The sequence below is a fragment of the Diadema setosum genome, chromosome 12 (assembly GCF_964275005.1).
Source record: "Diadema setosum chromosome 12, eeDiaSeto1, whole genome shotgun sequence".
Taxonomy (NCBI): Eukaryota; Metazoa; Echinodermata; class Echinoidea; order Diadematoida; family Diadematidae; genus Diadema; species Diadema setosum.
The window spans coordinates 31,824,171-31,848,422 of NC_092696.1; the positions used below are offsets into that span (position 1 = coordinate 31,824,171).

Here is a 24,252-nt window from a genome sequence, read left to right on the forward strand (position 1 = left end):
GTGCAAAATCTTATTGACTTTTCCTTTTGTTAAATCAGGAAACAAAAGAAAATGGAATCCATGGTGGTCATTTTGAAAATGGCTGCAATGGCCATTGAGGGCGCTATTTACAATAATGTTATACATAGGCGCAAGATATATTTCAAACGAAAATTTTAAATTGAGTGCAAGATCTCACTGTCTTTTCCTTCTGGAATTAGTAAATTCGGAGAAAAAGGTGGTATTTATGGCAGCCAATTTTAAACATGGCTGCCATTGGCGCTGAGGGTGCAATTTGCGATGGCCACACATCTAAATATATTTCGAATTCTGTTTTCAGCTCGTTTGCAAAATCTTGTTGATTTTCCTTTCTGAAATGTTTGATTTTTTTTTTTGCGAAAATTTGCGTTTATGGCGACCATTTATGAAAAAAAAATGGCTGCCATGACCGTTAGGGGGCGCAATTTGCGATGGCCCAATATCTAAATTTATTTAAAATGTTATATCTCACTCGTTGGCAAAATCTTATTGATTTTCCCTTCTGAAATGTGTAAAATTTATGAAAACTGGCATTTATGGCGGCCTTTTTGAAAAATCCCTGTCATTGCCGTTGAGGGCGCAATTTGCGATGGCCCAATATCTGAACTTTTTTTTAATGCTATGTATGACACGTTTGCAAAATCCTATTGATTTTCCCTTCTGAAATTTGTAAATTTTTACTAAATAATGGCATTTAAGGCGGCCATTTTGAAAAATGGCTGCTATTGCCGGTGAGGGTGCTATTTTCGATGGCCCAATATCTAAATTTATCTGAAATGTTATTTTCCACTTGTTTGCAAAATCTTACTGATTTTCCCTTATGAACTTTGTGATTTTTTTGCGAAAAATGGCATTTATGGCGGCCATTTTGAAAAATGGCTGCCATTACCGTTGAGGGCGTAATTTACGATGGCCCGATATCTGAATTTATTTTGAATGTTTTTTCCCACTTGTTTGCAAAATCTTATTTATTTTCCCTTCTGAAATTTGTAAATTTTTACGAAAAATGACATTTATGGCGGCCATTTTGAAAAATGGCTGCCATGGCCGTTGAGGGCGCTATTTTTGATGGCCCAATATCTGAATTTTTTTCTAATGTAATTGTCAACATGCGTGCGAAATTTGGTGCTTTTATCATAAAAGGCACAATTCCTCTAATTGTTCAAGCTATGCCGCTCCACTAATTTAATGTATGGGTCGCAGGAAGTTAATTTTGATTCACACATGTATAACCTCTGACATTCTTTACACCTTTTACATTTTTACCTGTGTATTTCTTTTAATTTAACCTCTGACATCTTTACACTAAACCAGTTAACATAATTATTTTTTGGAAAAAGCTTCAAGATCACGTAGGTCATGATCATCTATACAGGTACATTGTATTAGCTGATATGTGATGGAATATAACATTCTTTGGACCGCCAGGGAGTTACATTTTCCCAAGGGAAAACAGTCACAACCAGGGAGAATATGACATTTACGATTCACGTAAACAGTAGCCTTTGACGATTTGTTGACAAATCACATCCTAGTAATTGTAAAAGCCATCGAATTAACTCTTTCATCGCTATGGACATATTATTATTTCTGCTTTGATTTATGGTTGAAATTGACTGATTTTAAGTCAGAGACTGAGATTATTTAACTTAAAGTACATGTATAACATCTCCTTTATTGTTCACATGATAAGTTTTGCATATTATTGCCATATCAAAATGTTATTGTGTATACATTTCTTAGCATAGTTCCCATGCAATAGTAGCTCACAGTATACTGAGTTAACATTTTTTTTCCAGAAACAGACTTTGTTTCTAACTCAAGCTTGTAAGTTCTTAATAGGCATTTTCACATCAGCCCGATAAAAATCCAAGCTAGAGATATTTTTCGCAGAAAATAGTTAGCAAAATAGCGTGCTATTTCGAAATATCAGGCTGATGTGAAAACGCCTATTGTGTGCAGCTACCCTTGCATCCACATAATTTGCACAATCAGTCTGATGTAAAATGCCTCTTATTCGCTTGATGGCCTAGAAAATTAGAATTCACACTTTCACTATGGTAGTATTTTTTGTAATGATTTTCTAACCATGACATCAGTTGTGTACTGTTTGCAAGGGAAACACAGTCCTTTTGTAAGCAATATTGTTCCAATTTGCATCTGTTCATATATAGGCTCTACTGTTAGATTTGCATAATCATATTTAAAGAGTGTCACTATCGATTGTTATTTTTCCACCCTGCAAAGCATTCATGCAATGAGGGAAAGTTGCTAGCAAAAATCATTTCAAAGATCAATATGTTTTGAAATTTCACGTGTGGAGTACTTATTTACATAATTTATGCTTAAAATGCCTAAGTTAATTAAACATCATGGAAACAATTTAAGCAACTGAAAAGTGTTGCTGTGAGAATATTGTCTTATTCTATTAGCTTTTTGGATATTAAGTTCAAAGCGATTTAAGACATTGTCACATTAAGGCTTATTGTTTGTTCTGATTATCTGTAGATGTGTAGGTGTTGATATGCATATTATGCAAATAACAGGCTGTTTGCATAGAGACAGTTTGTCTCTTCAGATGAATCGTTTACTTTTGACCCAAGGAACATCCATCCCAGGTTCAAACTTTGTACTACAAGATCCAGTGCTTAATAGTTTAGAATTTCTCTCAAAAATGCAGATTTTTGCACAATAACTTGCGTAATTATGCAAATTTTATGTTGATTTACATAGGTATGAAATCAATTTTAGCAGGAATTGTTTCCACTTACTCAATAGAATTTTTTTGCCAAACTAGATATTTCCGCTGGATGCACATATATTTTTAAACGATTTTTATATGTAATTTTGCATAAATTATGCAAATTAAGGCTTATTTGCATAGATACAGATTGTCTCTTTAGATGAAAATTTTTCAATTGCCCTAGGGAACATCTGTGCCAAGTAGGACATTTGTACTAAAAAATACAGCGTTTATCCCCTTAGCAAGTCTACTACAATGATTATGTCAAGAATAATGTTACCACCAAAAATTTGCTTCGAGGGCGGGCTGTGCCGTCAGCCCCATGCATAGTTTGTCGTCTGTTTCAGGTGGCAACAATTTGTGCCGGGGCGAAAATTTGTCTCATCCATACTGCCACTACCTGGTATGGCATGGAAATTAGCTAATCGAAACAGTGTTTACTCCAACAGAGATTTTTGTTTCCCCTGAAATGGCCCCATCAGATAGATTGTGTGACGTTATTATATACATATACCAACCTTTTATTTTTCACCTGCTCCAATAATTCATAACGTTTCTGGGTCTGACATTATGGTTTCATGACAAAATAGAAACAAAAACAAAACAAAACAAAACATAAAAACTCTTGGAGTTCTACATCTTTCTCACGATATGCTTGCGTTCATGTAAGATTATTAAAGGGGATGGCTAGTAATTGATCAGTGGGGATCAGTGGGAATGCTGGGGGACGATTGTTCCAATCCTTGTGGGATTCATTTAAGAGTATACATTATATATCTATATATCTATATTCAAGTAATGTGCAGTTTGATGTTTCCAGATTAGCATGCCTGTACACTGGTGGGGCATTAAACTGCACATTTCTTAAATATGAGACGGTTCTGAAGCAAATATTTTTCACACAACAATAGATATGTAAAGAACTCACAAGAATTGGAACAATCATCCCCCAGCATTCCCACTGATTCCCACTTATCAGTTACTAGAATTCCCCTTTTACTGTTCTATCGGTTTGGGCATTTGATTTCATGTTGGCCCTAAGTCAATCTGACATGGATTGAAGTAGATAATCCTTTAGTTCCTTATTACGCCCTGTGATCACATGACCACTGAGACGACTCTCGGAGCTCCTAACGGATAAGAGGTTATGATGTGCACGCTGTTAGAAACCTGTTGGTTGATTCGATTCAAAATCTCTGATGTTATTCAAAACTGTGACAACCGCTGGGTACAAAGTTCATGCAGGGATAATACATCTTTGTATTCGTTATCATCCTGCCATTATACAAACGTAAATTCAAGGACCTCTTCTTCTTTTCTTTTTTTTTACCTATTACCATGTCACACATATTCAATTCAATTCAATTCAAAGTTTATTTCATTTTTCGACAAAACATATAAGTCACACTTCTTTTGACAACAGAGAATAAGGTAAACAGAACATTATGTATCATACTTTACTGCTTGGACTTTTCTACACTCTGTAGATATGGGACACTTATACATAAAGGCATTTGGTGTTGCCTATACCCACGCATGCTCACAATTAATGTAAAAAATATTTCATAAAAATTGTTTATGTCAATGTCAGTACTAGGAGCAAGCTTGAAGTAATCACTGCGTTCCTATCCATTTTCTCGTTTTTAAGATCTCGTCCATTTCCTCACTGATCATCCCCCTCTCGAGTGTGTGAGGAAAACAACAAAGGAGACGAGTGAAAGTTTTCCCCGAAAGACGCTAACGCAAAATATGCATATTAATGACAATGTCACTGGAAATGTCACGAGCGATTGGTTATTATACCTGTGGAGATTCAGGAGTATTTATATTACTTGTGGATAAAACAGCAACAAAAACGACAACGACGACAACAACAACAACAACAACAACAACCACAACAACAACGACGACAACCACAAACCAAATGGCATACTTGTCTACCAGGCTCCTTATTTCATGACATGGCATATTTTCTTTTTCGATTTCGTTAGGGTTTTATCCGAGGACTAATCCTATAACACGTGTTATGAGGCAACATTTGTGAAATGTGTTTATAAAATGTGTTTATAATGCCCCTAGCAATATCATATCAATTGACAAATTGAAGCCATTTGATTTGTTTCAATAACATCATGTCGGCCAAAACATTATTTCTTCTTCCGTAAAAAGTTTAGGTTCAATCATTTGTATGAATGATGAAGTGTGTGGTGAAGATACTGTCGTATTCGTTACATGTGGATATGATTTGCTATCAGATGAGCCACGGTTATGCCAGTGTCCTGTTCGGGCAAATCTGATTCAGAAAAAAAAAAAGATGAGTAAATGTGTATGCATGATATTTCCGTTGTAAGCCACTGAACCTCTACCATTACATTCATCATAACTACTATAGTAAATTGGATGCTGAGGTGCCCTGCGCTAAATTGAAGACTCCACGCAATCCAATTGTACAGATAGCACTTCTGTATATTCAGATTGGAGGCCTGCCTTTGGATTTGGGAAAAGAATGTGTGTATTGTACAATGTCATTCATGCATGATATGAGCAAACAGTCATGTCTCCTACGAACTGAATTGTGCCAAGAGTATCAGCGGTAAAGGACATAACATGCGAGACATGCTAGTATAAAGAATTCACAAACATGTCAGCGAGCAAACGGCTTCCGTCAAAGGTAGGAGCATTGCACTATTAAACTCCCACGCACTCACTCAACAAAAGAGTTCGGTCCGTCTAGCATTAAGTTGGGTGTGTGTGCAATCGTCGCCATTTTTAGTAGTATGAGTGTGATTACCTGCCAGTCTGCTGAGACAGTACGATAATAACGCGCATTCAATTAATTATCTTAATTAATTATCTCAGTCTTTGAGTACCTGTGATGGATAGAAGATACTGCCTCGTCCTCCTGTCATCATTGACTACTGCTGTGTTCCGTGGCCACTCTGGAGAAGGTAAGCGCTTGGACCTGCTATATAATTACACTGCATATAAACACTAATCGCTCGTAAATTAATTCGTGCACATGTCCTGTTTCTATAGTAGTGCAATAATATGATTTTCCTACTTTAATCTCATTATGTCCACCGATGTCCAGTCTTGATAAAAACAAGTCGGCTCTTCGAGAACTGTCATTTTTCTACATTTGCAGAAGATCATTACTCACCAGCATAAACCATAAAAACCTTTTAGGCAGATACAATTTGGGTATTGAGAAATAACCTTTCGGCGATATTTCATATGCGAAATGTAGGTATTTTACAAGGGAATACATATAATCAAGCAGTTCAGAGATTGTAAGAGGTAATCTTTCTGTTATCACTTTTCGTTCATTGTTTCAAAAGCCCCGTGCCTTTAAACAAGGCTAAAATGGGGATACGATACTTTTTTCTCTTTTTTTTTTTTGGTACAGTTATGACCCAAAAATGCCTGATGTTTGTTTGGTTTTTTTTTTTTCACTCCATGTGCCATCATAACCTGACACATCATAAAATTCCAACAAAACCGTCACTACTCCAATAGCATTTGCTAAGAAGCGTACTAGTTCAGCAGACATCTATCCATACAGGTCCAAGTTTCTACAACTTCCTTTTTATGGACAACAAATATGCGCCTTCATTGAATTCGTTTAAAACAAGATCGAAACTGTTTCATTGGAAAAAAAATGATGTAATGGAAAGAAATACATTTTCATTAACGGGCCGTTAACGATCGCCACGTCACTGTACAGGCATGCTTACCTGGAGACATTAATCTGCACATTACTTGAATATGAGACCATTCTGAAGCAAATAATGTTCACATAACAATACATATAAAATATACACTTAATTGAATCATACAAGGATTGGAACAATCACCCCGAAACATTCCCACTGATTGTCACTGCTCAGTTACTAGCCATCCCCTTTCAACCATTTGAAATTCAGCCAAATAAAGACACAACCCTCGTGTTGTAGACTTAAATAATAAAGTTTCTTCAGTTCAACGTATCAAATTTAACTTGAACAATGAGTGTGTTCGCTTCAATTCTTTACCAGGTATCAGTCCTAGATAAAGGCGAACAGCAATCTATTCAAAGTTACATGTTTATCACGTTTGGGGCCCAAATGTGGGCAAAAGGGACAGTCCTTAAGCCTCTGCTTGCTACATGTGTGTGAAATTTGTGCATATTTTACTCATTAACACAGAAAGGGTTAAATGGTTTATATTATGACCATAAGCTGCTTATGATTATAAGGGTAAGGATTAGAGTAGAATGTAGTTTCATGATTTCCAGGTAAACGTTCGTGGTGTTTCAACGAAAAATTATAACATTATTGACTTTAATTAGGATTTACCTTTACCTTTTCAATTACGTCACGATTTTTACTTTTTTCACCGGACAATATTTCAAATTTTATTTGAGGACACTGTTGGTTGATTTCAAATCGTGCAAGAGTAGATTGGTAACATGACTATCTGCTATGATGTCATTTGTGTCGTATTATTCTTATATCATATCCTTATGATCATTATTCACTTTAATTAGGATTAAACCTGTTACCATTTCAAATGGAGAGGAGAAAAATAATGTTTATATTCATTAGGACAACATAGATTATTTAGATTTAAGGTAAGATTACCTATTATTTTCCATTCTTACGGACAATAATGATTAAATTTGAAATTTATCATCTGTATAGCCTTTACATTTAAATGATTGAAAGAGTAAGGACATTGAGTGAACCCCTTTTCACTAGTTTCTTCACTTTAAGTTGTCTCCCTCTACAAATTAAATTTGTTAAGATCGCAACTGCTGATCTGTAATTTAACAAACCAGTGGGACTCGAACTTGTCATCTACTGCTTTCCGGGCAGCGACACTACCACCAGGCTTTCCCTGATTGACGGCAGTGACACGATGAATATGTAACAAATACCCAAGCTCCGAAACTCGCACCTGAACTTTCACCCCTCCGAATGATCTGTCTTTCATTAATATGCCTTCTTTGCCTTGGACTACTAAACATGACAATGTCGGAATTTCGGAGCTTGGGTATTTTTTCGATGTTCATGTGTCACTTCCGGCAACCAGGGACGGCCTGGTGGTAGTGCCGCTGCCCGGAAAGCAGTAGATGACAGGTTCGAGTTCCACCGGTTCCTTTTTTCGACATGTTTGTCGGAAAAACTCGCACCTGAACCTTCACACCTCTGAATAACATCCTTCTTTCAACTTTTCACTAGTTATACCAGACAAACTGGGGTATCAAAATAATAGTAATAATGATAAGAAAAACAATCTGATCTCTTTGCGGCATCTCCCCGAATTTTCTGGTGGGGGGGGGGGTGAAGACAGGCATCATGCATACAACACGTTTAGAGTAGAAAGCCGTATGTATGAAGTTCAATGCATGCATACAATCACGCGAACTCAAATTTCTGCCGTCTAGCGTCAGTGGTAGGCACTGCCCCCAACGTTCAAGGATGGAAAGGAGAAGACATCCTATTGCCGTGTGACATCAAGGAGGAGCCCCTCACAGTGTACTGGGATAAGGATAGCATCTTACATCCGGACCAGAAGACGCCTAAGGCTGAGTATTTCGATGGAAATTTTGAGAGCTTGGAGGAACGGTTCGACATAGACAAGAACTTCAGTCTCGTCATCACCGACTTGGAGGTGGCGGATGAAGGTCGTTACTATTGTCAGGTGCTGCTGAAGAACACTCAAAGTTTTGACAGTTTCACTATCTTGACGATTAGCTGTGAGTAACATCTGTCTCTATTCATGTCATAATTAGTGAGATGGAAAACATATTGTTATGAATTATATAGGTAACCAGTAAATAGAACAAAGAAGAAACTTTAGACACTCAAGTTACCTGAAACGAAGGAGACGAATGAACGACATGTCAGTGACAGTTCATCACAACAAGTGCCACATTGACTTAAGATAATGCTACCAGTTAAGCCAATATCAAGAGAAATCGTGGTGATAGATAACTGAGACTAATTGCAATCAAACCTTTTGCTTGACAGAAATGCAACACGACACATAAAGTATATAAAAATTGTTAGAACAGGTTTGCATATTGTGCATTTTTTCACAAGGACACTGAACCTTCCGTTTAGTTTCTTTTTGATAAAGCATTACATTAACTATCAGATTTGCTCCAACGACATATCTGAAGATTTTCATATCACAAGTTTCACAGCAAACAGATAAATCAAGATAGTAGAGACTTACTAGAACTTTGTAAAGAAAAGAAGTATACATAATAATTGTGTGTCAGAGAGAAACAAATTACATTAGAATTTTTTTAAGCAGGTGGACCTTGTCTTTATTTTTTCTATTTTATATATATATATATATATATATTTTTTTTTTTTTTTTTGGTAGGGGAACACATTTCCACATTGTGATGTCATTGCAACTGTCCTATTTGACATTACTGTTATGCCTTAAAACAAAACAGATGTAGTCTCCGAACAGTTAAGCAACGTTTACACTTTGGCGAGTTGGAGTCGCGAGTCGTGCGCGAGCTGTGCGAGCTCCAACTCGCGTTAACTCGCACAAACTCGCGCGAAATGTATCTTTTTTTTCTGGAATTTGCATGAGTGATATAAGACTCAACGCCGAGTTCACTACGCTCGCTGTACGAGTAAACCGAGCTTGAAACGAGACATACCGAGCTTAGTATGAGTTGCAGTGACCTTTATACGACTTAAAGCGAGCTTTAAACGAGTTGTCAAGACTTTATTACGAGTAATAAGAGTTTTATACGATCGAGGGGCGGGAAATGCACATTTTTGGCGCTCAAAGATGGATGCCAGAAGCTTTTTCGCTCTGCTTGAAGAAGAAGAGACCCTGATCTTCTGCACGATTGGTGCGATCCTGTTGTCAAGGAGGCGCCGCAGAAAAAGAGATGCTCAAGAGAGGACCAAAATGCTTCAAAGGAGGTTTTGGACAAGTCCCTGGTTGTTGAGGAGGCCAAAGTACGGACACTATGAGACGCTGATGGCGGAGTTAGCTGGTGAAGACCTGGACGGTCTTGCGGGGAGAGATGACAAGGCGAAAGAAGACCTTCGTAGATCTCTGACCTCATCTGCTCGCTGGAGGAGCTACAACATAATAAAAGGATACCAGTCACTTCAATACTCATAAGGGTACATCGTTTATATTTCATCATGTTGCACAAAAGTAGTATAAGTTATTGAGCAGTTAACCAGGGATTATACGGTATCACGAAATTATCTCGAGAGTACTGAAACAAAAACAAAAAATCACAGTTAACCAAAATGTTCTGCACACGTAATAAAACATATTTTGAGATCTTGAGATTAATGACAGTAATGTAACACTTTACTGTTCCTTTTCTTTAATACAGAACAATGTTCATTATCATAATGTTTAATCACCTATTAATGTATCCCAGAAAAACCTCAAGAACTGAATAAATTTAGTAATAACTTTGTGCGTTATTTTAATTCATGTTAGTGTATGGGACAATGCCGGATCAAAATTTTTGTTTACTGCAACACTTAGTGTTCAAAGCTTGTTTTAATATCGAGTGTTAAAATGTACTTGCGAATCTTTATTCCTTAACATCTGCCATATTAATTCAAACATAATTATGCAGGTGAATAAATACAAAACTACAATATCAGCGAAATTGAGAACAGTTTGAAATTCACATGTTAAAAGTAAGTAACTCCTTTATAACATTGAGAATAAATATTTTCAATCACTCGGATACAACTGGTTGACGAAAATGTAAATTTAAAGAAATGCCTATCGTGAAAGCATGCATATAATTTTACCTTGACGGAGTTAACTCAAACAAATAAGGTTTGTGTATGGTCGAGATGAAATGTCCAAATCGCAATTTACGTGTTTAATCTCTTGTTTTGATGTTAGAGGTAATACATGTATTTAACATTATGTTCAGTTAAAAAAATGAGCTGCATGTAAAAGTGCTTTCAGAATATATGTTTGGATGTAAAAGTTAACTTTAAACATAATTATGCTTCACAGTAAGCATTCTGTCCTTCCAGAGTGAAAACCTAAAACTTCACTTCATGGACAACTGTACAGGAATTATCATTCTAGCAGATGATAATTACAATTTTTATTAAAAAAAAATCTGGGCTGCACGTCCTTAAATGTTTTCAGAATATATGTTGGGATGTAAAAGTTAACCTTCGAAAAAAATTATGCTTCACAGGAATCATTTAGTGCTTCAAAAGGTGAAAACCTAAAACTTCACCCCAATGTGCTGGAATTATTATTGTAGCAGATGATAATAAAAAAAAAAATATATATATATATATATATATAAACATCTTGGAAGTGAATGTGTGTCGTTCGTTATTTTCCTATTCTTGGTTGTTTTTTATCAATCTGAACATAATTAGACAGGCCATGCAGCTCATTTTAAGAATATTTTTAAAAATCGATCAACCACAATGTTGCAGTGGCCTTAATGTACGCGTTGAGTATCCTTTTCATCGGTTTTATATCATGGCGTTATCATGATAAACACACAGTTTTACCCTCTAACAATATGGTGGATTAGTCATTTTTGTTATTCGTGCATGTACATGTATTAAAATATAAGTGTTCATAAAATACATGTATTACTCGATCCGTACTGTCTTTTCTTTACAACAATTCACATTCACCTTTTCCAGCAGTTCTCTGTCCTTGGCTTCTTCAGAGGCCACCTTGAGGGTTGTACACCTCCCTTTCATTTTGCCCTTGCCCTTGCCAACAATTGATAAGTTGGTGTGAGGAACCAGCTTCATGCTCTGCTGGGGGTCATCAGCTTCTTGGGTGGTCTGGTCATTCTCACTGCTGTCATCATGCCCATCAGTCTCAGTATCCTGGTCGGGGGAAGAGCATATAATTCGTCTTCTCTTGGTTGGGATGCTACTTGTCCTTCAGAGGTCTGCAAAAAATAAATAAATCACTCGATCAACACCTTTTACAAGAAAGACACACGATGGCGATTTCTATATTTTGTTTAAATGTAGCTTATTACAGATCTTAATAAAATCAAAATTAGTGCATATTTACCCTTCCCAATGTTCTTCCTTTCATCCTCACAATATGTCCCTCCAGGAAGCGGAATGTATTGAGAATCCACTGATCTCTCTCACTATAAGGTGTGTCTCTGGTCCACTTTCCAGACTTTGGGTTCGTCAGACGGCTGTACTGTGTCCTCATAGACTTGAGGAAATTGTTCAGCTGTTCAACTGAAAAAAAAAAAAAATCGAACACTGGGAATTTAGATCACATAAATTAATGGAAAGAAACAAACAACTTTATCAAATTCTTGTTTCTCATACAATGAAGTATATAGCTAACGGGATAAACGAAATGTGGGGGTCAAAATTTTCAGGACTAAATATTATGCATGTCATGTAGTCATTTGAAGACCTGAATATGAAAACGACCCAAGTCCAATTTTTGGCCAAATTCAGTTTGACATGGGAAATTGTAGCTTATGCATGGACTCATCTTGTGTATAAATGATAAATCCTAATTACCCCCGGAAGTGCCTGAAATGAATGAGTTAAGAAGGACTTGGGTCATTCTTACTATAGTACCGCCCTCTCTCATCCTTCTCTCATCTCTATAGCAGAGTATCATGTATATGAATCAAAGAACGACCCAAGTCCATATGAATCAAAGAACGACCCAAGTCCACCACACAAAATGGCCTCTCCACAATTAATGTAAATGTTAATTGTCATAAATATGTTTTAATTTGTATATACAATGTTGCCTTCCCATCACAGTTGAATAGAATATTAATGGACAAATAAAAAATATATGAAGATTTCTTTAGTTTACTCGAAATGGTCTTCCATGGACTTGGGTCGTTCTTATATTCATATACTCAGTTGTTGACAGGATTTTCGATAATTATGGCAATCATAATCATAGTAGTAATCATGGTAATGAATTCAACAAAAATATATTTAGCGAAACTCCGTTTTGCCGCCAGAGGCCCCCTCCCCCCACCTAAATAATAGATATTAATATTCATCTTCACTTACCGAAGCACACCGGATCGTACTCCTTGGCCTTCTCTTCGATTAACCTAATTGTCTTCTTTGCAGTATCCTTGTATGACTTTAGTCGCCTGTTCTACAGACAATTGTGATCTATGTACCACTCTGCTAATTGAGTATATGAATATAAGAACGACCCAAGTCCATGGAAGAACATTTCGAGTAAACTAAAAAAAACTTCATATCTTTTTTATTTGTCCAATAATACTCTATTCAACTGTGATGGGAAGGCAACATTGTATATACAAATTAGAACATATATTATTATGACAATTAACATTTACATTAATTGTGGAGAGGCCATTTTGTGTGGTGGACTTGGGTCGTTCTTTGATTCATATGGACTTGGGTCGTTCTTTGATTCATATACATGATATTCTGCTATAGAGATGGGAGAAGGATGAGAGAGGGCGCTATTATATGAATGTAAGAATGACCCAAGTCCTTCATTCTTACATTGATATAAGATTTAACTCATTCATTTCAGGCACTTCCGGGGGTAATTAGGATTTATCATTTACACACAAGATGAGTCCATGCATAAGCTACAATTTCCCATGTCAAACTAAATTTGGCCAAAAATTGGACTTGGGTCGTTCTTATATTCATATACTCAATTCTACTTCTTGCTCTTCAGTGAATGTGTATGCAGTGAGGTGTTTTTCGTCTCTTCGGGGTGGACTTCTTAGGGGTGGACTTCTTTGTTCTTTTTTTCGTCTTCCCTGGGGTGCCAGACGGAGAACCTTGCGAGTTGAGAAAAATGGGTTCATTTTCCTCCCCAACCAGTTCGACAGGCGAGGCCTGATGCTCAGTAGTTTGAGCTTGGACCTGGTCTAGTTTGGTGTCTTGTTCTTTTACCTGATCTCCTCTTCCGTCTCCATTCTCTCTTCCTGCACTTCTTCTACTTCTACCCTTGTTTGAATGACATTATTCTTTCGGTGTTTAACTACCTGAATGGCCACAACTCTTGGATCTCTTGGGTCGGGGCATATTCCTCTCCTATTTTTGCTAGTTGTAATAGTACAGTGACAATGGCCGTTTTAAAAGTACGTTTACATGCGTGGGTCGATTAAAATGTGCTCTCATTTTAAAATATATATGGAAAAATATAGAACACTGGATATTTAATATTCAGCTGGCATGTCAATGTGCACTTGCAACGCAATCTGACTAAACTCATACGAAACTCGCTGTAACTCGGGGTGCTCGATCTGAACTCGCGCTAATCTCGCGGGCACCTCTCCATCACTCGTAATACGATCGCAGTGCTCGTATCTCGCTCTAGTAAACTCGGAATGCACTCGCGTATACTCAAATATGGCGAGTTATTACGAGTTATTACGAGCTTATCTCGAGCTTCTTTCGAGTTATTGCGAGTACCGCGAGTATATAACGAGTCTAGCTGAGTTCAGCACGAGTTACAGCGAGTTAGCAAAAAATTTGAACATGTTCAAAAATTTTGGGACTGCTCACGACTTCAAGGAGAGTTGTCCCGGGCTTGAACGAGCTCCGCCGAGCCGTGCCGAGTTGTCGCGAGTTATCCCGAGTTACATGGTGAGCTTCACGCGAGTTATCGCGAGTGCCTCATTTTGGCAACTCGCCTTAACTCGCCATAGCTCGCCATGTAAACTCGCCAAAGTGTAAACGCTGCTTTAGTGTGTAAACCTTCTGTACAAACCAGTCATGAATAATGTTTTCATACAAATTATATTAAGGTCTTTTCCCTTGAAACAGCAGTTTCTACAAAGGCGTTACCATAGCAACCACTAAGTCTGGAACAAGTCAGACATTTGATGACCGAGTTTTCTATGACAAACGAAATGTTCACTTGTAGAAGACACACATAGACAGGTTCGGTCATTTGTTTCACATTTGCATTTCGCATAATTGGAAACATGTTTAATTTCTACTAGATTTATAACTACTCCATAAATAATGATTTCTTTCTCTCTCATTTGTAGCGCTGTTTCTTTTCTTTTTGCGTTTATCATATAACGTCGTTTCTTTCTTTTTTTTTTGGGGGGGGCGTTTATCATATTACATAATATGCTTTTTTATGTATTATCAACAGTGATTTTAGTATTAAGTCATACATCTATATAAATGTAATCATACTACATTTCAAATTCAAATGAAAACAGGTGAGTTTTCATCCAACTGTCAAAATTATATTTCTCCATCTGAGCATTTTTCAGGTTGTAGTCGCATTTGTAAAATGGCAAATCCAAAGGAAAAACAAACACTAAAAAAAAAGAAAAAAAAAACACGAAAACAACTCTTTGTTACATCTGCGCAAAGTATCAGGTGATGTCATGTCATGTCAGTTATTTGCTGAGTAAAGTTTAGGATCCGTATATAAAATAATAATTATACGTCATTTCAAAATAATTTCCTTATTTTCTTAGCTATAGCATCAGGACATACGATTGAGGAGTGTGCTGATAGAAGTCAATCTCGTCAAAGCCGGTGTACATATCAATCTCCCTCCAACCCCCCTTCTTTAAATCTTACGTGTGTCGTGAGTGGATTCAAACCCAACGTTTCCTTGCTATGGACGGAGGAGTCCGGAAAGAGACTGAATTCCGTGGTTTCACAACAGAACACACTTTCTGACGGCACATACGAGAGGTTCGAGACAATCACTGTTTCAGCCAATCACGGGACAGGGCAAACCTTCATGTGCGTGGCTACCGGTGACTCACTGAATGGAACGTCGATCCGAGAAATCACAGTTCTGACTTCATCAGGTTTCGTGAAATGTCGCCAATTCTATGTTTCTGAATAAAAAAAAAATGGCAAAGAATCGATATTACTTAAAGGGGATAAATAGTAACTGATCAGTGGGAATCAGTGGGAATACTGAGGGATGATTGTTCCAATCCTTGTGGGATTCATTTAAGAGTACATTATATATCTACTGTTGTGTGAACATTATTTGCTTCACAACGGTCTCATATTCCATGTAATGTGCAGATTAATGTCCCGTCACTGACCTGGCACGATAACCTGGAAACATGAAACTGCACATTACTTGAATATGACACCGTTCTGAAGCAAATAATTTTCACACAACAGTAGATATACAATGTACTCTTAAATGAATTCCACAAGGATTGGAACAATCATCCCTCAGCATTCCCACTGATTCTTACTGATCGGTTACTAGCCATCCCCTTTAAACCAATGTTCTTATTGAGATTTGTAACGTTCAGGTTTAGGTTAAAAAAAAAAGGTCCAAGAGTCCGACACCTATTCTTGTCATAATTATGCATTGTTGGTCTCCTGAACCGCTTTTTTGTTATTGTTTTCTTTCTTTTCTTTTCTTTTCTTTCCTTTTTTTTTTTTTTTTTTTTTTGCCTGTTAGTGTGAGACTCGCAGGCCTTGTTTACCTAGTGCCGGACTCATTACCTTTTTAACCTAATATCAAGCTCGCAGACTGTATGACTGGTGAGCTGTGTAACTCATGGTCATGGACATTTCATCAATGTCGAGCTCGTTGGTCGTATGACTTGTGGGTGTTGGTCTCGTAGAATGACTCAATTAGAAGTGTGTCTTTTGAATGATTTGTTTTGTCATCATAATGGTGATAATGATTGTGACTCTGCATATTAACAAAACCAACAAAATATCGCACCCCTTGATTTAACTTGAGAACTCAAAAAAGGTGGAACATGTCAATCGAGTCAAATCTAAGTTTTTCTACTTTCTGTAAGAGCTAGTCTGTGTCTTATTCGGAAGTTTTGGATCATAAAATGAATGGGAAAGTGTTTTCCAGCAGTTTTTCTACAACCATTTCTTGGAGAGTATAGTGTAAGCAGGTACGTCTTACAGGTCACTTTTTATTTCTTGAAAATCCTTTGCACACTCTTCGCTTTTCCAACTCTAATAACATTTGAAAATAAATGATACTGCTTGGAAAGTTTGCATTGTTCATGAACAGAACGTGCTGATAGAACATGCTCAATCTCAGCTTAGTCTAATAAATTTTTCATTGTTGTTGCTCTGAAAGTTTACATTCCGTGTTTTGTCCGGCTAGCAAGGCTTGATAAAGATTAAGCGCTTGAATAGACCTTGTGATTTAGAGCTCCTTTTCTCAATTCATACTTTTCCAGAGTATTTGAATTGAATTATACATCATTTTAAAGTTTAAATTCTGCTCGTTGAGAATCTGCCCTTAATCAAAAATCCATATCTGGCGACTTTTTGTTGGTTTTGTGATGCATGGGCAGACATGTATTCAGGCAATCAACCAATTCGTTTTCACTATCAAACATAAATTTTTCTCTCTCTCACACAAACAAACACACACAAACACACACACACACACACACACACTCACTCAAACACATATAATGTTAACATTGTATTGTATATCCCAGTATTCCTATGTGTTCATTTTACTATCTTCTAAATGGAGTAATGAATAAAAACGTGTTTCATTTGTGTCTACATCAAGTTTCAGGAAAACGTGTTAATTTGGGTCTCATCATTGGACTCACCATTGGTGTGCCTGTTATTATAGTCATCATATTTCTTTCTGTTGGGAAATATCTGCAAAGCAAACATCCGGACTATCTACCGCAAAAAGGTATTGGTTTATTTTCTTTATGGTTAGATATTTGCATTCATTGCGTTAATGATTATTCGCGTGTGTTTTTCTGTGTGTTTCTTTGTGTGTGTGCGCACGTGTGTGTGTTTGTGCGTATAGGAGTGCATTTCTTTGGTTTTATCTATGATATTTTCGTAGTTTTGATACAAAAATTGAAATTATTACTGATATTCATCAACATTACGATGACCAAAAAATGTCTCATGTAAGTAGAACTTGCAAATCTATTACCAACGATGACTACTCTAATATGTCAGATATAACAAATGATATTATTCGTAAAGAGTGAATGCATCAGACCACAAATCGAAAGCGTATATGCTTGAAATGATGGCCTGAGAATCTGGTAGCGAAAAGAGGGGAAACGAGAAAGGTGTTGAAAATAAGTTGTGCCCCTGATATATTGTACTTGAAAATGTTCATTTACAGTGATGCTCTTGTTGTTATTGGTGGTGATAATATTTCACAGGATGTGGCTGGAATTCCTGCTGGCGAAGACCAAACATACCAGAGCGATTTCAAGAGGAAGAAGAACTAATACTGAGTAAGAAAAATATGTACATAATCACAATCTAATTCGTGCCTGAAAAAGTGCATTATTCCATTATGCACAATGACTTTTATATTTTCAAATCAATGAAATCTCATCATTTATGACTACATTCTTTGTACCATGATAAAATTGTATAACGTAACACGGTTATTATAAAAAAAACCGATATAATTATCACATTACAGGCCTTCTTTCTCCCTCTCTTCACACACACACACACACACACACACATTCTCTCTCTCTCTCTCTCTCTCTACATGTTATTCCTACGTGTCTGCGGGTATTTACGTACACTCTTATATTTATGATATTGATTTTATGTTTTTGCTTTTTCCTTTTATTTTCGTTTCTCTTCTAAGAACCACCATCGCTTACAAAGAAACAGGTAGAGCAATGTAAGGAAGATCTGAAAGAGTATTACCGTGTGTCACGAAGCAAGGTCATGGTGGATCCACTCAACTTTATGGAACGTGTTGAATTGGATGATATTTATACGAATTTAAGTATGATAAACCAAAGTAGCAAGTTTAAGACACAAATAACATACGACGATCTTCTAGTCTTTCTAAAAAACAATAAAGAGGGATATGTTTCGAAGCGACTTCTGATCCAAGGTGAGGGAGGTGTCGGTAAAACAACATTTTGCGCTAAGATTGCCTGGGACTGGTGTCAGGGACGGATTCTCCAAGATCTGGACATGGTGCTCCTAATACCTCTTAGAGATATTAAGAACGCAATAAGTATTGGTGGTATAGTCAAGACGTACCTCTCGCATTCAAATACGGCAACAAAGACGAAGATAGATGACTATATTTCAACAAATCTGAGTAGGATTCTCATTATATTTGACGGTTTCGACGAGTTTGACGAAAAATTAAGTGAAACGAGCAGCAGTGAAGTCATTCGCATTCTACGAAGAGACCAATACAATTCATGCAAAGTAATTGTCACAACACGCCCTTGGAGGACAAATGAATTCATGACGGACAAGAGTCTTGCCGAAACTTACATTTTTCTTAACGTCGAAGGATTTAACGAGGAGAATTTATCGACTTATATCATAAGGTACTTTCGGATTAGAGAGAAGGACAATCTTGCAGAAAGCTTAATCAGTTTCATGCAGGAAAATGATGTCGTCCAGTCAAACATGGCCCCGTTTCCTATTTACTGTGCCATGCTTTGCCTCATGTGGAACGACTTCAGTGAAGAAAGACGAAGAGAACTCCAAAAATTGCACACTTTCTCCCAGATTTTTGGAGAAATGATATCTTTCCTGAAAGAGCACTACGCATCAAAAGTTTGTGAAAATCTACAAAATCAGAAGATTGTTAAACAATTAAAGGAAGCTAGTAGGGCAATTGAAGAAATAAGTGAGATAGCGTTGGACGGTTTATTTGACAAAAATCTCCTATTTCCTGAAGAACAATTCAGAGAGTGTCATGATGCCATGGTCACATGCTGCAGAGTGGGTGTTTTGACTATAGAAAAAGATGTCATCCCAAGGGAACGTCGGCGCGATGTCAACATTTCATCCTTGGTTGCATCAACTGTTTCTTTTCCCCATAAATTGTTTCAAGAATACATTGCAGGGATATATATTAAATATTTATTCGGCAATGATCGTGCTAAGTACGACGAGGTGAAAAACAAACTTCTTCGTCACCCTGAGGAGTTCCGCTACGTACTCTACTTCACCTCAGCTTCAGGGAGTGAACTCGGCCTGGATATCATTAAGGGCCTGGTGAAGTCTTCTGACCAGGATTTCTGCGTTGACGTTGCGTTTGAGTGTCACACTGAGGAGGCAGCAAGGGCAGTGGGAGAACAATGGACGGAATATACACTAGAGTCCTTTACACCAGAACACACAGTGTCAGGAATGGTGTTCATGGTGTGCTACAACCAAGTGGTGAGTGACACAACTTGAATATTGATATGAAATAATTATGTCAGAAAATATAATGACGAACGAAAATAACATTCCTTGTGTGTGGGGGTGTGTGTTTGTGTGTGTGTTTCCCCTGTGTGAATTTGAGTGCATAATCTACAACCTCAACAACTTTATTAACATTCTTTTTACACCTGGAACAGGCCCTATTATTTAGGGAAATCGTTTTATATAACATTATGTGCAATTTTATTAACGTTTTAAGTATTATTGTTATGTAAAATAATTGCCCTCCTCGCGTGATACATTATGATGACTTAATGTGTAAGTTTAATCTGACTTGCCATGGCACGTATTTCATGTCTTGTTATCAATTAGAACGTTTGGTGGTAAATTGTATGAAACGTTTTTCGTCGTGGCTTTTTGAAAAAAAAAAGTGTTATGAGGAGTCAAGCAAAATGTTCTTATTGCAAAATAATTGGACTCCACGGAGTTCCAACGTCTACTGAAATTTCAATTTCAATTTCAATTTCAATTTATTTTCATATTTCTCGATGAAAAATTACATCAAATATAACAAAATTGAATGAAATACATGACGTACATAGAATATTGCAAATATGTAAAACATAATAGTGGTCGATCTGTTCAGTTTGGAATCTGTGAATGAATGCTAAAGAAATATGAAGGAACCTACTTAAAAAGCGAGCTTGTTGAGCGTAGGTTCCGGTTAAAAACGAGTTTAAGATTGAGAAGGGGAGCACGGGTACAACAATGACCGGAACATAAGAGAAAAACAAAAAAAAAAAAAAAGTACAAATATACAGTTATATAACAACATTCTTCTTTAGTGCAGGTTAGGGATCGGAAAAGCCACATGCTGTATATAGGCGGATGAACCATTGTCGTTCTGGCAATACGATATGACTTAATATAGTTATGATAACAATGATACCGTTCAGACAGTATTAGAAATGTGTACATTGCGTGTATTGAGAAGGGGACACATGCACCTGCAAATCCATTAAAAAAGACATCGAACAACCAGTTGCAGTGCAGTGAGAATGTGAAATACCAGCTGTTTCCTCGTCCCAGCTATCTTTAAAGAAGGAAAAATATACATAGACCCAGTGATAGAATTTAAGGGCGCAAACAGCTGGGCTCTTAAAGTCTGGTTTTACATGACAACAACCCTGGAGTACAGTATAACGAGATAGTCCTGGACAGCACAAAACAGAATTTCAAAGAGCTGATGTAGCGTAATTATTCAATAAATACTGTCTTAATTTGCATTTGAAGGATGATAGTGATAAACAACCTTTGAGTTCAGGGGGGAGGTCATTCCAGTATTTCGGTCCCGCATACATAATTGTTTTCATCGCGAACATTGTGCGAGTACGTGGAAGGTGATAAGCGTCCCGTTGGCGGGTGGGATAATTGTGAACTGAGTAGTTTCTTTTGAACATGTGAAGAAAAACATCAGGAAGATCATTCGTTGAGTACTTATACATGAAAATACCTAGATTGTAATCAAACAAATCAATCAATTTCAGAATTTTGTTCTTGTGAAAAAATTCATTTGTATGAGATAAATATCCGGCGTTATTGATAATTCTGATGGCGCGTTTTTGAAGAAGGAATAGCGAATCAAGTAAAAATTTGGACGAATTACCCCATGCTAAAATTCCATAGTTGAGGTAAGGGGAAATCATTGTTGAGTATATAATTTGTAATATACGTATGGGGAAATTATATTTCAGCCTGTTTAAAATTCCAATGTTTCTGGACAAAATTTTACTTAAATAGTTAATATGGGTTTTCCAGGATAGATCACTATCAATGTAAAGTCCCAGAAACTTGATACTATCTACCTGGTTTAAATTGATACCATTGATCTTAACATAATCAGAAACAGAGTTCAGAGAATTGCTGAAAAGCATATAATGCGTCTTATCAATATTTAGTGACAACTTATTTGCGTGAATCCAGGACTGAACAAGTTTCAGTTCATTGTTTTACATATGTATAAGCGTGTTTGAGTTACGATGTGAAAGAAATAAATTTGTGTCGTCGGCAAAGCATATGAAAGAAAGAATCTGGGACGAATTTTGGAGGTCGTTTATGTACAGGATAAATAATAACGGGCCAAGTAGGGAACCCTGAGGGACACCACAAGAAGTTGTTTTCAAAAGAGACTCATATCCATTTACATAAACATATTGCTTTCTATTAGTAAGGTAGTCTTTAAACCAATCTTGAGCTGTCCCACGAATGCCGTAATGGTTAAACTTATAAAGCAAAATATCATGGTCTATCGTATCAAACGCTTTCGAGAAGTCGAGAAAAACACCTATAGTATGGGAAGCGTCGTCTAAAGCATGTGCTACTTTATCAATGAAAGCTAACAAAGCGTGGGTTGTGCTATGCTGTTTTCTGAAACCAAACTGAAAATTCGAAAGAATATTGCAGTTGATAAGGAATCTAAGAGTTCGTTTGTGAACAAGCTTTTCTAAGATTTTTGAAATTGAAGTTAAAAGAGATATTGGACGATAATTGCTAACCGATTCTTCAGCACCCTTTTTGAATATGGGAACGACTCTAGCAATTTTCATCTTTTCAGGGACCTTTCCAGTCAACAAAGATTGATTAAAAATATAAGTAAGGGGAGTAATTATTTCAGTTATTATGTTTTTTAACAGAAAAACTGAAATTCCGTCATCACCTGTACTTTTCTTGTTATTTAGTTTGCGAACAATTTCTTTAATTTCTTCCTCAACAATGGGAACAAAAAACAAAGTGTGTGCATTCCTATCCCTTAGAAACGAATGAAAAGGTGTCCCGGAGCGAGGTATTTTCTTGGCAAGATCTGGCCCAAGGTTAACGAAGAAGTCATTTAATGCATCTGTCATCTCCTCTGGATTGTCTATCAGGCGACCCTCTTTCAGAATACGATTTGGAGAATTCGCCTTAGTGCTGGATTTTAAAGCTGTGTTAATCACCTTCCACGTATTCTGTATATCAGATTTGCATCTATCGAACTGTCGGTAAAAATACTGTTGCTTAGCTAAGCGTAACGTAGAGGTCAGGGTATTTCGATAACAAACATAACGAGATTTAGTTGAAACATTTGGGGATTTACGGTATCTACAAAATAATCTATTTTTCTTATTAATAGACCTAAGAAGAGATTTCGTGATCCAAGGCTGTCTTGGTATTCTTTTATAATTAGATTTAGATCGTTTTAACAAAGGTATATGATTATCACAAGTTTCTATCAAAATTTTCATAAAAACCTCAAAGGATGAGTTTACATTTCCTGCGTTGTAGACAGGAGACCAGTCAACGGACCCAAATCCCTCCCTGAGCCTATCTAGATTGCGTTCAGACATGTCACGAATACCATGGTTAGATGTTGGAGTTTTTCTTGCTGTAAACTGAGGTACAAGGGTATAAATCGGGAAGTGATCAGAAATGAGACCCTTTGCGAGAGTTGCAGTTGTCAAACTGCCCTTTGTCGTAATTACCCAACCTTGCCTATAATAAAGATGCCGTGTATATTAAAGGGAGAAATCAAACTGAGTATCATGTACAGTGTTTTGAACATACAGCTACTTAGGGCACCTAACACGAGTATTGATGTAATGCAATCATATTCATCGCCCCACTACCTTTCTCATCAAACTGAAAATGCATTCTTTCCTTCCCGAGTTGTGATTAGTGAAAATGACGATATGAATAGAACCTGTATAGAATGATCTTTTTTTTTTTCTCTCTGTGAGTTTCAAACCTCCAGTCAACTGCGAGTACTTTATCAACCTTATTCTTCTGAGAATAACTTATTTCCTCTACTGTCAATTCATGTTCGTTCTATCAGCAATCGCTCTATATGGACGAAGTGAAGTGCGGAAGAACTGTGTCACGTGACTTGGCGGAGGGCATGTGCTCCAGCAGTGTACTCCGTAAGGTATTGCTATTGGACTCACAATTTCACGTGGAATTCTACAAGATCCTCCGGGCAGAGGCTTCAAACTGTCTGGTAAGAACTTACATGTATTATCATGATCTACAACACATGTCTTTATGTACAGACTACAGATGAAGTGTTACTAAGATATTTGAAATAGGAAATACATTAAATGGATGATAATAAGAAATGTAAAGAAAACAATCTTAGGTGCAAACAATGTCTCCTTGCATAAAAAAAAAAAAATCTCCTCGAACAAAGAATCCAAGTTGAAAAACATCTGAAAACATATACTGATCATGTTATAGTAGGTATTTCAAAATATATATATGGAGAGTTTGTTTGCAAAAACCGATAAGTCCATTTTCGAAGATTTCGAAGTACGGTCTCTGTGATAAAGTACAAAATAATACCTTTTAAATGATATATTG

General features: G+C 36.8%; 1 protein-coding gene across 1 annotated transcript in view; it reads left to right on the plus strand.

Moving 5' to 3' along the window:
- The first annotated feature begins 5,636 nt into the window (after window positions 1-5,636).
- LOC140235890 (uncharacterized) overlaps window positions 5,637-24,252 on the plus strand; it is a 39,768-nt gene continuing 21,152 nt past the window's right edge. Inside the window, exons 1-7 of the mRNA XM_072315882.1 lie at window positions 5,637-5,709; window positions 8,187-8,498; window positions 15,216-15,557; window positions 17,267-17,398; window positions 17,889-17,963; window positions 18,332-19,878; window positions 23,732-23,893. Coding sequence (XP_072171983.1) covers window positions 5,637-5,709; window positions 8,187-8,498; window positions 15,216-15,557; window positions 17,267-17,398; window positions 17,889-17,963; window positions 18,332-19,878; window positions 23,732-23,893 — 2,643 coding nt within the window. The remainder of the gene's footprint in view (window positions 5,710-8,186; window positions 8,499-15,215; window positions 15,558-17,266; window positions 17,399-17,888; window positions 17,964-18,331; window positions 19,879-23,731; window positions 23,894-24,252) is intronic.